At 36.7% G+C, this 17,820-nt stretch overlaps 1 protein-coding gene across 2 annotated transcripts in view; it reads right to left on the bottom strand.

The window, feature by feature from the left end:
- The window catches only part of szt2 (SZT2 subunit of KICSTOR complex), a 159,893-nt gene that overhangs the window by 82,295 nt on the left and 59,778 nt on the right, over positions 1 to 17,820 (bottom strand). For both annotated transcript variants that reach the window (XM_030131806.1, XM_030131807.1), the window contains exons 47-50: positions 17,306 to 17,393; positions 12,173 to 12,291; positions 11,824 to 11,988; positions 10,905 to 10,989 (exon numbers count right to left, since the gene is read on the bottom strand). In XM_030131806.1, coding sequence (XP_029987666.1) covers positions 10,905 to 10,989; positions 11,824 to 11,988; positions 12,173 to 12,291; positions 17,306 to 17,393 — 457 coding nt within the window. The remainder of the gene's footprint in view (positions 1 to 10,904; positions 10,990 to 11,823; positions 11,989 to 12,172; positions 12,292 to 17,305; positions 17,394 to 17,820) is intronic.

The following is a 17,820-nucleotide window of genomic DNA, read 5'->3' as shown; positions in this document are numbered from 1 at the left end:
ATTCAATATTTGTTAAACACAAAATTATATATATGCCAAGTTTGAACTAAATTGAAACAAAACTGATGAACTGATGACTGCCCATTATAAGTAAACGGGAGGAAAAAAGATTAAAAAATTTAACAAAAAATTTCAAAAACAAGCTATCACTTGCAGATTTACAATTTCGCAGATTGATGTCTAAAATTAATCTCTATATCTCTGCAATGTTTTAAGTAAACTGAGTTAAAATGGATGTTTTTATAGCGATTTGTAATTTTGCCCATTATAAGTAAATTGGGGGGGGGGGTTAATTCATAAAAAATTTGAGCTTTGACCTACTTTTCCCAAAATGTAATCACATCTGTTCTGGGTCACTGGCAATCTATAAACTCAATTTGGCACCAAACCAAAAACAATACCCCTTGCCTCCCCTTCGTGGGGCAGGGTAATGAGGAAATACACCTTAAACTGTCTCCAGCAAAAATTAAAACTTAAACTGACAAGTTGCACAGCGTGTCTATGCCTCCTGCTGTAGGATACAGCATCATCACCAACACCTGAAGTAGGTCTCAAACAAATGCTAAATGCTTTAAATAGCAAACATGTGGTCACAACATGAAGCACCACAAAGTCTTATTTGGAAGTTACGTTTTGGATGTAGTGATTTGTATGGCACAATGGCTACCGGTTGTGTCTAGTTTGTGTTTTTTGAAAAACAATATGAGATCAACTAAATTAATCTGAATCTGAATGAATAGGGAAGAGAAAAAGCAACACTTATTTTTGTTAGTGCCTTCATTCAGCAGACTAGGAGTATAAATATAACCGGATGGAGGAATTAAGAAATGCTGTGAGAACGCACGTTGCACTTCCAATCTTCTAAAATGAGGAGCAGTGAAGGCACAAATGTCCTGTAGGTTTGTCCAAACAGCACACACAATGGAAAAACATAATGTACAATTTCTCAACTAAAAAGGTGCTATAGAGTACAGTTCTTTCTAAATGCTTGCTTTATTTGCCTGAAAAAAAACTGTGTAAATGATCTTAAATATTGTATAGTAGTGAGGCTAGTTTTTCTGTAATTCTAGCTGAGGATAGCAACCTTTCATGGCAGATGTAGTTTAGTCGGAGGGAACACAGCTGGGCACGCTCCATTCATCCCACGCTGCTCTGTAACTGGTTGCTCATGATGCCTGACCATGACAACCTGAGAAATGAGGCTGATGATTGCCACAACACAGCCTTAATGGCCAGAGTGAGAGTGATGAAACTCTGTATCTGAGTCAAGGCCGCCGCCGTCCACCACTGACACGGCTACTCTATCACTCTGGTGTTAGCGTGTGCACTGTATGAACACACTGGAGCATTTTCATAAGTTCGATCAATCAACAAGGTCATGTCCCTCTGTTACCAAAGAGGGATTCTAGATGCAGAGGCAGTAATTTAGGTTCTTAAATCATTACATCCAAGGGTAAGGTCTAGTTCAGATGTACAGGGGTATTCTTTTTAACAATGACTTTTTCCTCCTTTGGTCCAAAAAAAAGAAAAATCTTGTCCAGACAAGCACTGTCTAAAAGACAAAAAAAACCCAAAAAACAACACAATAGCACAAAAACACGCTGTCAAGAGCATGCAAAAACAACAAGCTGGAAGTTATTCAATACAAAAAGAGTCTGAAAATTGTACAGATGTCCAAGTAATTAACATAAGACTTCTTTCCATAAAACTGTCAAGCAGATTTGAAGTGGAGTGAAGTGAGATGTTGCAAAAAAGAAAAAGTTAAACACATTTCCATAAATTGATTTAGAGTGAATAAACTAGGCTGTGCGTTGTTATATAGGCTACAGTATGATAAACATTAGCATTAGTGTTTTCAATCTAAAATGGTAATGTTTTCTGCCTGGCCTCATGGATGCCAGATCAACAATTTAATCTCTTTGTGAGTCCACATTAAAATGTACCAGCCACGTAAACATAATGCTAAGTGTTGTTGTCTTCATTCATCATTGCTACTGCTAACGGAACAAGCTAAAGTTAGCATTTTCTGTTCTGACTTCAAACAAGAAGTTAAAGAGTACAGAGCAAAGACACAAAACTCCAGTGTTTTCAGTCCAACATGGTATATGTGTAGCTCTCTTATGGAACAGACAACTTTCAGTTCTTGTCAGTATGTTATTTAACATTAAAACAGACAGAGACCAAGGAGGATTTTTTTTTTTTTTTCTAAAAGTGCTTTTATCGACATAGCTCTGCTGTTGCTCCCTGACATTGCCATAAAACAAACAATTAGCTTTCATTTCTTATCAGTGGAAGCTCCTCTTTCTTGCTGTCAGTCCTAATATGTTTGTACACGACCCCATTACTACAATAACAATTTTTTTGCACTTAACCCATACGGACCCAGTGTTACTTTTGTGCTACGTCCCAAATAAAATGAATTTTTCTTTGTTTTTAACTTTCCTTAAGTGACTTATCACCAATTATTGTAATATTACATTCTGTATTTTGTGTTTTTTCAGTGAAAATCAGGTATTTTCCTACATTTATTTTACTGATCATATCTGTGTTCATAAAAGCTAAGAAAAAAGTTGAGGGTTATCACATCAAAAACAGAAAAAACGGAAGAAAAAGTGACTTTTTCATCAAATTTATCTTTAACCAAGTGTAGACCAAGTGTGCCCATCCACCGTCATGGATCAAACTCTCTGGGTTTTACTGGTGAATCAATGTTGTAGAAGATGACAGTGTTTCCATATTCACTACGGAGCCTCTGAACATCCAAATGGGTCATATCTGATGACCACGAAAAGATGATGAACTGCATTTTATACCAATTATTTACATGTATTGATAGAATTAGTGGATCATCAGGTATTAAACAGTTTACATCAGTAGATGGTTTTGGTCGACAGTGGATGTTTGGGTCTTTATGGGTTAATGAGTATACCCAGGAAGATGAGTGTAACATTCTTTAAAACAAGATTCAGATACAACAGCCACAAATTTATAAGCTTAAGGAAAAAAAAAAGGTTCAAACACCAGTAACACCAAACTTCATGCACCGTGAACGCCCATGCCAAATCGAAGGGCAACTCAAAGATGAACAGAGTCTTTGATAGAAAAATATATATGCTAACAGGTTCTTTAACTAGGGGAAGAACAGCACTGCAAAAGAAATGCCATGGACAGCGGAGCACACAGGGTGGCAGCAGCAGTAGCATGGGCTTCAGTCAGCAGAGGAGGGGACATGACACATGTGGTAGTACCTTTAAACTGAGACGGTGGGAGGAGATGCTGAACCAGCTCCGACATGGTACCTGGGCCGACATCAGACACACCCAGAGAACAGCGTTAAAGCAATTTTACAACTGCAGGCAGGGTGGCAGTCAGAAGGCAGGTCCAGGTTTGTGTGGTTTTAGAAGACGGTTCCATATTGAGAAGTGATTTTCATCCATAATTCCAACTACACTAGTTAAATTATCTAATGAAGTTACCTTTTACATCTTACTGTATTGAGTGTCTTTAGCTTTAGCTTCCTCACTTACCACCCACCCCCTGCCCCCCCACCCCCCACCCCATCAATCTGGTTATCCACACACACCCTTGTCTCTGTCTACACTGGACATTCATTCATTACACACACAATCCATATGTCTGTCATCCACCTGTATAATAAGTACATAGTATTTAATTGTATAGTATGCTAATAGTATGTTAATATCACCTCAATTTGTGCCATTATGCACTTGTATAATATGTACATGATCTGTCCATTACGTCTGTACTACTTAATTATATCCATTATTATGTCTATTCGCATATTCATTGGACTTGAATAATGTATATTGTCATGTTTATTAACCCTTTCATGCATAGTGGTCAGTCCAGTGGACAGTTATTCTACAGCTGTTCTCTTGTATATTCGTGGGTTTTGTTGTTTTAGTTCCATATCAACCAACACAGTGGACACTTATACCCCATCCTATACATTGACATTCATACCATTACTGTAACTTTGCTGTTTTTAATGAACCATATCTGCAATAACATGTTTGAGTGTAAATCAGTTGCTAATTGTTATAAGACTGTAATTAACTTTTTTTTTTTTTTTTTTTGCATATTATCTCCATGAAGTGAGGAATAACTAGTATTAGAGTATGATAAAATATGAGAAAACATCAGATTAACAGCACTAAATATGGTTTAATTTCATAGTGTTCGCACAGTATATCACTTTCTGATGATGGGGTTTTATATATATGTTTCTTTGCTTTAAAAATTAAATGCATGGTGTCCAGCTGAGTGGACATTTTTGTAACCCCATGAAAAATAGGTTCATTAAAAAAAATTCAGTGGGATTGTTTTTTTCACACCTAAAGAGGAATAAAAACCCTTAGGATAAAAATCTCAACTAAGGTTCTGATAATTCCTGCATGAAAGGGTTAATCTGTAAATAATAAACCATATAGTATATGAATAGCACCCAAAAATCTATCCTATATTTATGTATATACTGTCGACTGATTGCACTTCTGGTTAGATGATAAACAAATGGCTATCTTGTACTTGTACATGCGTAATGACAATAAAGTTGAATCTAATCTAATCTAATCTAATCTCAAACAGATGTCAAGAACTTTGCAGGTTGAAAAGCAAATTAACTAACTGATGAAATTACACTGAAGAGGTTGAAAAAGTACCTGCTGTGTAAACATTGTCTAGTTTTAATGTCAAGTGTTGTTCTCATTATTCAATACTACCGCTAACAAAAACAAAACAACCTGAGTTAGAATTTTCTCTTCTCATATCAATCAAGAAGCTGAAAATAAAGACAGAGTAAAAGCAAAGAGACTTTCACTCCTTTTCAATGTAAGTAGCAAAGAGAATATACAAAAAACTACAGGAAAAAGACAAAACTGTGGGTTTTTCTTTAGAACTGTTTTTTATCCCAACATGGCAGGGACATATCTCTGCTGTCATGTCATGGAACAAACAATTAGCTTTCACTTCATATAACTATGAGCTTGTTTCTAAAGAGCTCCTCTTTCTTCTTCTCAGTGCTAAGAACATGTTTGAAAAAGCCCTTAACGTGTCTTTTAAAAGGAAAACAGAGAGCTGATCACCTGGGGTTTTAGCTGCACTTAAATGCACTAAAGGGTCTCTCAATCAAAATGATAATAATAGACAATTATAAAAGTTTTATAATGCAGTAAAGTACTTTGGGATCATTGGGGCTGTTTTCACCACCACTGCAAATGAAAAGTTAGAAAATATGTTTACAGGCAAGATAATACGTAAAGGTTTGATTCATGCTAAATCATAGTAGATTACAGTGATATTAAAATAGCTGTCTGCTGGCTTTGTTGCAAAATGACATACCCATAAAAGTTTAATTGTAATAGTTGCTGCTGTCCTGTGTTTATCCTCATAATGGAGATGTGAAGCCAGACACAAATGACTGAATGAACAGGATATTGCAATGGATAAAATTATGGATTTTTCTGAATCTGATCAAATTTATAAAATGTTAAAGCAGCGTATGACTTTCATCGCTTGTTTATATAACAAACTGCAACGTCACTTGGACCTTTTCAGAAATTTTGTCGCAAAATTGCATTGTGGGAATGGGAATTCCATGCAGCAGCAATTTCGCTGTCTCTTCGTGAGTGCTGAACCCAAATATCGCCTTGCCTTCCATCCATCAACTACACTCAATATTTAAAACAACCCTGGTGGACTGTATAATTCTACGTTGTAGCGATCTAGGTCATTTTCTTGCCAAATCTGTGACAAACCACTTTCGCTTGGTCGCCATTCCCACAGTGCACTTCGTGACAAAATCAAATCAAGTTTATTGTCATTTTGACATGACAGATAAAATGAAAGAGCGTTTCCCCAGGATCCAAACAAACAACAATTACGACCTTGAAAATTTCAGAAAAGGCTCGAGTGATGTTTCGGTTTGTTATGTAAACATGTCTTTTTCTTTTTTCTTTTATATTTGAAATCAACATTGCATGAAATTGTTATGTGCTAAAAATAAAAAATAAATAATTTGTGATAATTAGGCTATCACTCAGGTTTTACAAATCTGAAAAATAATTTGTGATGAAAGTCATATGTTGCTTTAACGATCAACAAAATACAGAACATGGAGTCATTTTTAGATATTTTAATAGCAAAGAAGGCCTTTGTACTTTGAAGATTTTAATATTAGAAAATAACTGAGACCCGTGGGCATTATATTGTATTATCAGCTCACCTTACACACTAGGATTTCTACTGCATTGTCGTTTTTGGTAGATTTACTGTATGAACCCAACAACTCATGGGCTCCATATCATGAATCTGTCATCCATTATACATGTAGGACAGATCCTCATTAGCAGAATCCATCTATGAATAATTCACATTGGATTCTGTAGCTACATAGCGCAAAGAAAACAGCAGGACACACAGGTGAGAGTGTGAGCACATGTCACCCACTGTGCTACATTACACTAAGAAACACGCTGATACCAGGTTTAATCACAGAACTTAAGCACCACTTCTGAGCCTTTCCACACTTTAATTACAAAGTAGTTAAAATCCAGGTCCAACTACTCATTATATCAACACAGAGAAGTCATCTTTGAGGGAGGCTAAAGGTGGGAATCCCCAGAGTTCTCGCACAATATATCATATCAAGACACTTTAAAAAATCTGCAAAAACAGCTGCACCTAGAACGTGAAGATCTGAGAAAGAAGCTGTAACTCTAAGTTAATCAAGTCACTTTAAAATATTAAAAATGTTTGATTAAAAACTGGAAGGAGGCATGTTTATTAGTAAATAAATCAGCTGATCATATAAGAGAGTCAAGAATGTGAACCCACTTGAAATAGAAATCCTCATTTACATTCCCAAATCCTGGAGTATGATACAAAAACTACTTGTCAGATCATCATCAGGTCCTTTTTTCCACAGTCCAGTGTCTAGAGTCAAGGCCAACAAATCCCAGACCATATTCTTACAATAAGATTAAGGCTACAACAAGACCATCAAGTTCCAAGTTGAGTTGTAACAAGTCTCACATTAAGACTAATATGTCCAAAATAAAATGGGAAGTGTAACATCAAGATGACCTACACCTAAACATGTCTAGATTTGTCCCAAACATAAACCAGAGTTGCAGAGATCTATAATTTTTTTTTTCTACAAGTGGCAGATTTCTTTTGATTTTTCCATGACAACAAGTAAAATGACATTGGGTCTAAAGATAATCCCAAATAATGATAAAAAGATGAACTTTCTAAAGCTGTTACATACAGTTCCAGAAACTTCCAGGCTGTTAGAGACACAATGAAGTTAGTGACCATAAACTCTGAGACTGTGATAAACAAATAAATGCTGGAATGTAAAATTCTCCCTACTATTACTGAAGTTCACATCAAAATAAAGCAGACACGGAACTAACAGATGGAATATACAGTATACGGAAAAAAAATATATTACACCACCCCTTGTTTTCCTCAATTTCTTGCTCATTTTAATGCCTGGTACAACTTAAAGTACATTTGTTTGGACAAATATAATGAAAACAACAAAAATAGCTCATAAGAGTTTAATTTAAGAGCTGATATGTAGACGTTTTCCATGGTTTTCTTGATAATAACCAAAAAGTTCTTACATCACTATGGCATTGTACTGCCAAAAACAGTGCTTTTAGGCATTCCATGCTTTCTTTTCTGCCTGTTTTAGTCACATGATACACAAAGGAGTTAGTACTGGATTGCATAACTATTGTTTTTGATGACTTTTGATGGTCTAATAACTTTTTCTGCGACTAAACCAGAGTTGCAGAGGTCTATAATTTTTTTTCCCTACAGGTATTATATTTCTTTTGATTTTCCCATGTCAACAAGTAAAATGACATTAGGTCTAAAGACAATCCTAAATAATGATAAAAAGCCAATCTGAACTTTCTAAAGCTGTTACACCCATTTCAAGAAACTTCCAAGTTGTTATAAACTCTAAGACTGTGATAAACAAATAAAATCTGGAATGTAAAATTCTCTCTACTGTTATTCTGGAAGTTTGCAGAAAATTAAGCAGATACTGAACGAACAGAGGGCATATATATGTGGAAATGAATTGTTGCGAATTATGAAAAACTGAGTTTGAATGCACCATCTCCGCTGTAGGTGCCCTTTCAGTCACAGTTCGTATTTGAGTCTCAGTCTCCTTTAACAGACTTCAAATGCCAATGAAATGATCAATAGAGAACATTAGCATATTGATGGATGGGGAAGGTATTGCAATAAGATGTGGAATTGATCACTTCCTTGTCTGCGAGGGTGATGCATGTAGAGCGGGTGTCTTCACAAAGAGCGTAGCTGAACTTGATTTGAACTTGATTTGCATAAAAGCATGCAATTAGAACAGGACTTGTTAACACTAAGTAAACCAGACATATTAAAATACATACTGAAAAGACTCAGCGGCCTCCCAGTATTCATGAGGGCATTTTACCGCAGCCCACAGTGCCAATCTCTGCAAAAGCAAATGGCACTTGTGTGTTTGTCAAAAAACACATATAATGAACAAGACAGCTGACAGACTAGCCTGCGCCGTCGAGCCTACTCTGGTGAGAGAGCAAATTAGCCTGGCAATCTAAATGCAAAAAGCAAGCCTCAAAGGAACACGAGCGCTGAAAAAAAGCCAATTTTACAACTTAAAAATGTGTTTCCATTTCTTCTTATGTGCACGCCTACCGTCCATGCACAACTTGGGGTGCACAGCTCCAGTTTCACAGTGAGAATGAGAAAGCCACCTCAGGAAAGCCATTGTGCTGATGCTCATCAAAGCAATTACACAGAACAGTGTGAATGGTGAAGAAGAGCAGAGTGTGTACCAAGCAGACAGGCAGAGAGGAAGGTATTCTGAATTTAATGTAGGAGTTATAAATAGGAAAAGGGTCTGTCAGCATATCCTACGGATGTATCATACTCTGTCCAATTCTCCATTTCTGTTGGAGACCATTTACCGCCATTTTAGGACAGGCACAAACTAGGGCTAAGCGCTAAAACGATAAGGATGATTATCACAAATATCATTTATATGTCAATCATCAGGATCCAGAGCACTCACTGCACTGTTTTATGTTGTAATGCTTGAAAATATATATTGTATAAAAGAAAATAGTATCAAAATATAAATTCTCATTACTCCTGCAGAGGAAGGAAAATGTGGACAGGATTCACCCGATCAATGAGAAGATGTGTTTTAGGTTTGCACCCCCTATTGTCATTATTAAGCATGTTCACAAATAATCAATTAGCTAAAAGGGAAAACATAGTCGACACCATTTTCAAAAAATTGTATTAAGGGTGAGAAGAGATTTATATTTCACTTCACACATACAACAAATGTTTATGCTCCATTCTCCACACTTTTGTATTATTTTTTCGAGTTTTGCTCTTCAAACAAGAACTCATAGCTAATTATTTGACATCCAGTCAAAACAACACTGTGTCTTATAATCTTCACACAGGCCACAGCACTATATGATATTTTACATTGTAGCTCTGTTAACTTAGCTTTGCTTTTACACATAGAATAGCCACAGTAAAACCACACTTCACCTCTGTTTTCAGTACGGTTTGTGTTGTAAATAGCTGCACTAAAGATCAGTTTAATCTAAACAGGGTCAGACCTGTGACAGTTTAACCCAACGGTTCCCAACCTTTTTTGGCTCATGACTCCATTTTAACGTCACAAATTTCTGGCAACCCCAGACATTCAAAACAGAGACATATTTTTTGCTGAAATTAATTTGTTTTTGATCATGTAACAGTTTGCTATACTATGTTGCAAATAAACATTAATTTTAGATGACATTTAGTCTATATAATGTATATTATTATGGACAGAGGCAGAAAAGCCAGGTGTAGATTACTGCACAAAGTGAAAATTTTATTTTCCTTGGTCAGGATATGTAAAGTCAGTCCAGCTTGGATTTACAAGGCTGACAATTAATACTGAACAAACAATAACTCAAACTATGAATTATGACAGAGCTGCAGCATCTGAAACTGACCACAATGAACATTTGAAAGATAAACAGTACCACAGTGCTTCAGCTTCAGAGTTTGTCATGTATTTTATGTATTGGGATTGTCTCTCTCAAATCACCGAATATTTTTTATTAGTACGTTTCTGTTTTTTTTTTAATCAATTACTAGAAATTTCCGGCGATCCCATTTGAATTCCAGGCAACCCCACGTGGGGTCCCAACCCCAAGGTTGAAAAACACTGGTTTAATCGGAACTGTGGATCAACAAACAGTGACCGTAGCAAAGATGATAACGTCACATAATAACTTTATACCTTCAAAAGCCTCATAATCAATCTCACTTGCGTAGAAGATATTCTGATTTCAACATCAAACTGAAAGTTATGTCCAGTGGTGAAAACAACAATGCTTCTAGCTTTTATCAATTGTCACTTTATTTGAGTCTAAAAGTTGTGTCTTAGTGGTTCTCATCCCATTTCATTACATTCCTCACTGGGAGACCAGGAGAATGACTCACTACTCCCTCTAGTGGTCACATAAATCCCATGAATATATTCATTTCACATCTCTACAATCTAGTACATTTGCATAACTTCACAGCTATTTATGATAAACATTCTAGTGATACTTCTAGGTCATGTTAATGATTAAAAGTAGAAATACTACATAAAGCCTCTTTAAACATACATATGTTATATACAATAAAAGAATGATGAACTGTCTAATCCATGCAGCACTGCCAGAAACAATGTGTCATGGAATCATATAATATGCATGCAGTACAAACATCACTATCATTTTGTAAATGCATGCACAGGGAGGAGTACTGAGGCCTGGAGCCACTGGTGCATGTAGAGTGAGTGTGATTACCTTTTCCTCCTGTCCCCTGGCCTCCAGGTTTATTGTAGAGGTAGATATCACCATCAGCCAAGTCACTGCTCAAGTGGAAGTAGTGCTGTACAGTGGAACAGGAGAGAAAATCAGCTCCTCAAAGCTCAAAACACAAAAGTCAGCGATTATTTCACAAACCACCATGAGACTTGTTAAACTGATTTTATGACGCGCAGAGCTGGGATCGTCCCATATTTTAGGATTTATTCATTTTTTCTCCAGATCCAAACAGAGCTGCTTGCAGTGCACTTGACTATGTCAGGCTATCATCTATCAGCCCAGGAAGCAGACATGACCTATTTATGAAAGTCAACAAATCCAAATGCTGACAGGACTCGGAAAACTTGGGCTAATTTACCAGAATGTCGCTGCTGCTATGACATGGATCATCAAGTAAAACAGGGTAACAGTATGTGCAATTCCACAGCTGCAAATGTGGACCTTTGAAAAACCTAATAGCTGTAATGCTTTAATAGGGCTGGAGCCGTACACTTATTCCAACATAACTGACAGTGACAGCTTTGACATCTGGTCGCACTTGAAAATAAAACAGCTAAGACTTTGTCATTTATCTCTCACCTATCAGGGAACACAGGTTAAAAGAAGATATACACGTCAAAAAAAGCCCAAACTATCAAACAGGTTTGTAACACACAGTTAGTCGAACTGATTTGGAGGCAAAAACCAAGGCAAACAACATTCATATGTACAAATTCACATGAGTACAGTTGAAATGGTGGTGAATAAAGTATGGTGAATGCTATAGCTATAAACTCTATAAGCATCACATCAGCTGCAAATTTGTAATTATGTTTGACTGCATTGTCCCTGTCAAATAAATAAATGTTTCTGCAGTAATTCTTCATGTTTTCTCTTCAGTGTAGTGTGTGAGTCGTACCTTGAAGTGGTGAGCTGTGTTGCTGTCCGTGTACTTGGGTACATGCAGGAAGATGAGCAGGTTCTGTCTGAGGTAGTGAGCCACAGCGGGAAGCCAAGGAAGACAATACTGAGGAAGGCTGAAGTTCATCGCTTCAGTGGCAGGAGATCCTAAAGGCTGGATGAACTGACCACACAACAAACGACAAAGGCTTTAATATGAGCTTTTTTCAACAATATGAGTTTTCATGGTTATTACTGTAGAAATGAAACTCATGATTCTGGCTCTGTAAACTAGCACAGTATTCATTAAGCAACACATTTTCCAACTGGTCTAAAAGTGATTTTTGCCACTGGAAGAGAGGAATTACCTCCACATCTGCTGGTGTCAGCTTGCAGTTCCTGACAAGCATGACAGTAATGATGTCCAATGTGGTCTCATCCAGACGCTTACGTAGCACCTTGACCAGCTCATCTGTGATCTCCGGACCTGGAAAGAAATGGCAAAACAGACACAGTTATTAGATTTACCCATAATAACCCTCAATCTTACTACCTGTAGTGAAAAATAACTTAATGAAAACTAATATAAAAGTTTTCTTTAAAAACAGGGAACTAAAGGTAAACGAAAACTCTAAAACATCTTTTAGTTTTCAGCCGAAGTTAATGGGTGCACAATATGAAACTGCTGGTTTTATAAATAATGTTTGGTGTCATGCAGTCTTTCATCCTACTGTTTCAGCTTTTATGAATCAAAAATTTCATTATAATTTGAGCGTCTATTGGCCGATGTTCTCCTTTCAGCCAAAGACAAAATAAGATTAAACCCACAGATGGCAATGACTGATGTTGTTCATAAGACTCCCTGTCTGATTATAGCTCAGCCACGGCATCACACTCTAACTGCACTCCATTCATATCTGTCCAGTCGAGTTCAATATGTTACCAAGTAGTTGTTAAAGTGTGCTATCTGAACCGCCAGCGGTCGGTGTTATGTGCTGAACAGGAGAGTCTACGATGGAAACAAAGTGCAGAGCCTGAACGACTGTTCGTTTAAGTGAAGTTCATTAATGTAAATTGTCAGTTTAGCAAGAAGTAGTTATCACGCTAGCAGTCAGCAAAAAACAATATGAAAACAAAGCAAAGAAACCACTGTTATCTGTAAAAAAAATGTTTTACCTATTGGTATCTGTCCACCATGTCAGGATCAGTGCTTCCCCACTTATAATACCCAAAAAACTCCAACTACCACAAAAACTAAATAAAAATAGGACCAATGGCACTGTAGCTTACCGGCCAAATGAAAAGCTTTGGGAAATGTATCCAGATGCCATTTATTATGACCCAGTTATGTGTATTTATTCTATTACAGAAATAGCCCATGTTTTGGTCATATTCCAATCAGATCTGTAAAAAACTCAAATTCCAACTTGATATCATTGATACTTAATGATTTATTGGATCGACCCACTTCCTATCTGTTATAATGGGAACATTTTCCAAAGTCGCACCGAATCCAGAATCAGATCTGGATGGAAATAATTTCAATACCTTGTGTTGACATCATCATAAAGAAGCTGTATACCAAGTTTGAAGTCAATCAGAACTGTAGTTTCGGAGAAGAAGATGATTGAAATTTTCTCCCCATAAGAGCCCATGTTAAATTTTCCGTAAATTCCCGGATCCAGAAGAAGATCCTGATCAGCATGTGGACATTATGTTTTGGTCATCTCCCCATCAGGGCTGGACTGTAGAAATTTACACTTGATATCATTTATATTTACTGAGTTATTGGATCGATCCACTTCCTATCTCTTATAATGGGGAAATTTTTCAAAGTCGCACCAAATCCAGAATCAGATCCAGATCCAAATAATTTCACTAACTTTTGTTGACATCATCATAAAGAAGCTGTATACCAAGTTTGAAGTCAATCGGAATTGTAGTTTCGGAGAAGAAGACGACTGAAAGTTTTGTAACGGACGACAGACGACGATGCCAGACGCCGCATGACGACAATAGTTTATGGCCTGTCGGCTGGTAAGCTAAAAACTAAATAATCCTAAAAGAGGAAATTTTTTTATTACCTATGTACTCATTAAGCTAAATCAAACTAAACTAAAATCATAAGATAAAGTTAGAGACCCAAGAAAAATAAAAACTAATATAAACTAATATAAATTTCTTTACTACAAAGTCCTCTTTTATGCAGTTGCCAATATGTGCCAGAGCTTTTCTTACTTCAGTATGAACCCTGATATTATACAGGGTGGGGAAGCAAAATTTACAATATTTTGAGGCAGGGATTGAAAGACAGTGTATGACCAATTAGTTTATTGAAAGTCATGAGAATTTATTTGCCACAAGAAAATGTACATAATAGAAAATGTTTTTATTCTATGTGTCCTCCTTCTTTCTCAATAACTGCCTTCACACGCTTCCTGAAACTTGCGCAAGTGTTCCTCAAATATTCGGGTGACAACTTCTCCCATTCTTCTTAAATAGTATCTTCCAGACTTTCTCGTAATAGTTTTGCTCATAGTCATTCTCTTCTTTACATTATGAACAGTCTTTATGGACACTCCAACTATTTTTGAAATCTCCTTTGGTGTGAGGAGTGCATTCAGCAAATCACACACTCTTTGACGTTTGCTTTCCTGATTACTCATATGGGCAAAAGTTTCTGAAAAGGTATGGATAATAGTGTTAGGTATGATTATGACATCAATATATGTTTGGTTTCAAAACAACTGACATAGTGCCTGCTGAGAAAAAACAACTAAATGTTCATTGTAAATTTTGCTTCCCCACCCTGTACACTGTTTGAAATGAAGAAATGAGCTAGACTATTAAATTCAAGAAGGATTTAAGTGATCTACAATTCCCCCCGAGAGTGTTGCACATTTTAAAGGTAATGTCACTATACATATTAAATGTTTTACCATCAGACCAGATGACATAAATAAAAGCTGCGATGTCTAAATTCTTTCTGCTATAATTCTTTAATTCTGCATCATCAAATTAAAATAGTGAGACTCACTGAACTAACAGAGGGGATATAATGGCAATGAAATGTTCTAAATTACAAAGAACAAAGTTTCCATTATTATATCCATGGCTCTTACGTCAAATTCTTCTACACATGTATTTACAAACGCTTCTTTGGTGGCGTCTTGGTGCTTCACAAACACACAAAGGCACTTCAAGGAGAATGTGAGTGCATCAAAATGAAGACAGTGAGATTAAAGTACAGTGAGAGAGCAGAGGAGAAGGAGGGTATGAATGAGTCATGCTGCTCACAAACACTGATGTAATCCCAGTGTGAGACACAGAGATGCACTGTCAGTACAACACTGCCATCATGACGCCCCCTAGATGAACAGCAGCCTGCACCACACGGACACGCAGATGCTTATTAATTAAAGGCACATGCAAGTATCTGCATTAAAACAGAGGTCTGGACTATGGTACATCACCAGAAATAATGCAAATCACACATCCAGAAGAAAATTAAAGTTACATCAATCATTGATCATATTGTTTAACAAGGAAAAGGCGGCATGATGGCCAGTCTCAGAGTCACCGTTTGTGTAGGACTGTAGCACAAAAGATGGGATTGACAGAAGGTAATCTATCTATCTTTGGTTATGTGAATTTTGAGTAGCTAGCAAATGTTGTATAAATATTATTAACCTTAAAAGAGGTGAAAAACAAAACAAAAAGCATTTGACAAAGTGAAATTAAAATGAAGAAAATGTGTTAATTGTGTATGGCAGCAGATGAAAACATGTAGACTAGTCCTGTAAATTGTTGTGTAACTGTATGTTGTAAATGTGTGTTATATTTCATGCTGCATCTTAGCTAGGACTCCCTTGGAAAAGAGGTTCTTAATCTCTTGGGGGGTGGGGGTGCAGTGGAAGAAATTTCTGAAAACTGTTAAGTTTTGTTTTTACCTTGGATAGAAAGAAACTATCAGTCTGAATGATCAGGTACTATAAGATTATAATGGATGTATGAACCTTAATGTGATCAGTTTTCAGTCTGTACATGTTCCAACAGTGGGCTGCTGCTGTTATTCACATAGTATTACTTTTTACACATTTTATAGTACCTTTTCCAACTTTTTAATCTCAATACAACTTTATTCTCCTAATATTGTGGCTTTATTCTTGAAATATTATGACTGTTATTCTTGTAATATTATGATTTTATTCATAAGATATACGATTTTATCCTAAAACTATCGTAGATACTGACACACTGTAAAGAAAACAGTCAAAACTCACAACTATAGCAGCACACTTTTGCCTCTGATATGAATATATTGTATGAACTTGTTTGAGGTGGTGCAATTGAGGACATCCTCATCATGATGCTGTCAGAGCAGTGGAGATGGATCAGTCACTATTTCACCAAGGAGGGTGCTGCTTCAGGCCTTCATTTCCACCAGCAGCACCTAAGTAGCTGAAGGCATTTAAAGAACTGCTCAGTCACTAAGGCGTCATCTGTGTCACTTGTCTGTCTTCAGCCTTAGGGAGGTATGTTTGTAAGGAGCGACTGTGTAGATCACACACCGTCACAGTGGAAAGTGATCAGATGTTTATGAATTATTCACATGGAACAGATGTTACAGAAGGCCAGAGCAGAGGTAAAAACCCACTGAGGATAAGCAAAAAAATCCTCAGGAGGTTGAAATACTCTTAAAATTGTGACGGACATGTAACAGTTAGCGAGTTTATCATGCCTGGGACACATCAGGTAAGTACTAGACTTTCCCTCGTCTGAGTCTGAGCCAACTGTTTCCGTTGCTGGTTATTGTTGCCCTGAATCTGTCTGCTAATGTTATGGTGCGTTCCATAAGCAAGGGAGTTGTGATTTCAGAGTTCCTAGTCGGTAATTTCACCTAAAACGCCCCCACATAAACCTCAACTTCATTTTCAGAAGGGTGGAATTATCACTTATCAACTGCATGTTATAACTTTTGCAAAAAAGAAGTTTCTCTCAATATTTTGCTCTTTCCATCAACCTTTTTGGACTCAAGATATTAAAATGCACATACAAATGTGCTGATGGTAACATGACTGCTGTAAATTAACAGCATTTCAATGAGGTTAGACTGGGATTTTCTGTCTGATTTTTCCACAGAATCATTAAATAAACAGCTCCGTATCAGAGCTTTACCTGGAGCACTAATCAGAGCTCAGTTTAATCTGGTTCTCATGTATCTGCACTGGCGAACCTGTAAATCCCTGGTACTTATTGAAACATCTATTAACAGACTTTTCTTCCTATTGTGTTGCAAAAGATATGAGTTTAAATGTTAGCCTGAGCCACTGGGTCAGAAGGTAGAGGTGAACCAGTCTGTCTCTGCTACTGTACACACTGATGTCAAAGGCTGTTTAGTCACTGATTTGCCTTGGATTTATTATCATCACATTACTTCACCACTTCTGTTTTATTATTCATCCATTTTCTGAGTTTTATTTTACATTTATAGACCTTACCAGCATTTCCTACACCATGCACCAGCAGTAAGATGTGTTTGTCCACTTGTCCAACCGGCCGAGAACCCTCTAGAGAAGATCTGGAGCCCTGCATCAAAACATGGGACTCGATTAATCAATCAATCAAATTTTATTTATATAGCAGCAAATCATAACAAAAGTTATCCCATGACACTTTACATGCAGAGCTGGTTGAAACCAGACTCTCAAGCCGAAATGCCAACATATGGCCTCTATTTCTTTAAAAAATTGTTAATCAGTGAAAGTTGTGTGGTCCTCATGAACAGCCTTATCAGCTCTTGCAAGACTATTTTACTATTTTTTTTTTTTCATAGTTCCTCAGTCTTTATTATTGTAATTGCTGACCACTGACTGACATTGTATATCTGTGATTTTTATCTCTGTGGCTTGTGTGTGTGTGTGCATGTATTGTCTACTTTTGGACTTCGAGTTTGCAAATAAAAGAAAAGTTCACATGTCCAACTCCAGGCTCAAGTCTTAGAAGTAAAGTCTGG

Source organism: Sphaeramia orbicularis, chromosome 4 (assembly GCF_902148855.1).
Source record: "Sphaeramia orbicularis chromosome 4, fSphaOr1.1, whole genome shotgun sequence".
Taxonomy (NCBI): Eukaryota; Metazoa; Chordata; class Actinopteri; order Kurtiformes; family Apogonidae; genus Sphaeramia; species Sphaeramia orbicularis.
Note: the sequence above shows the minus strand (reverse complement) of the source record. Positions and strands in the feature narration are given on the sequence as shown.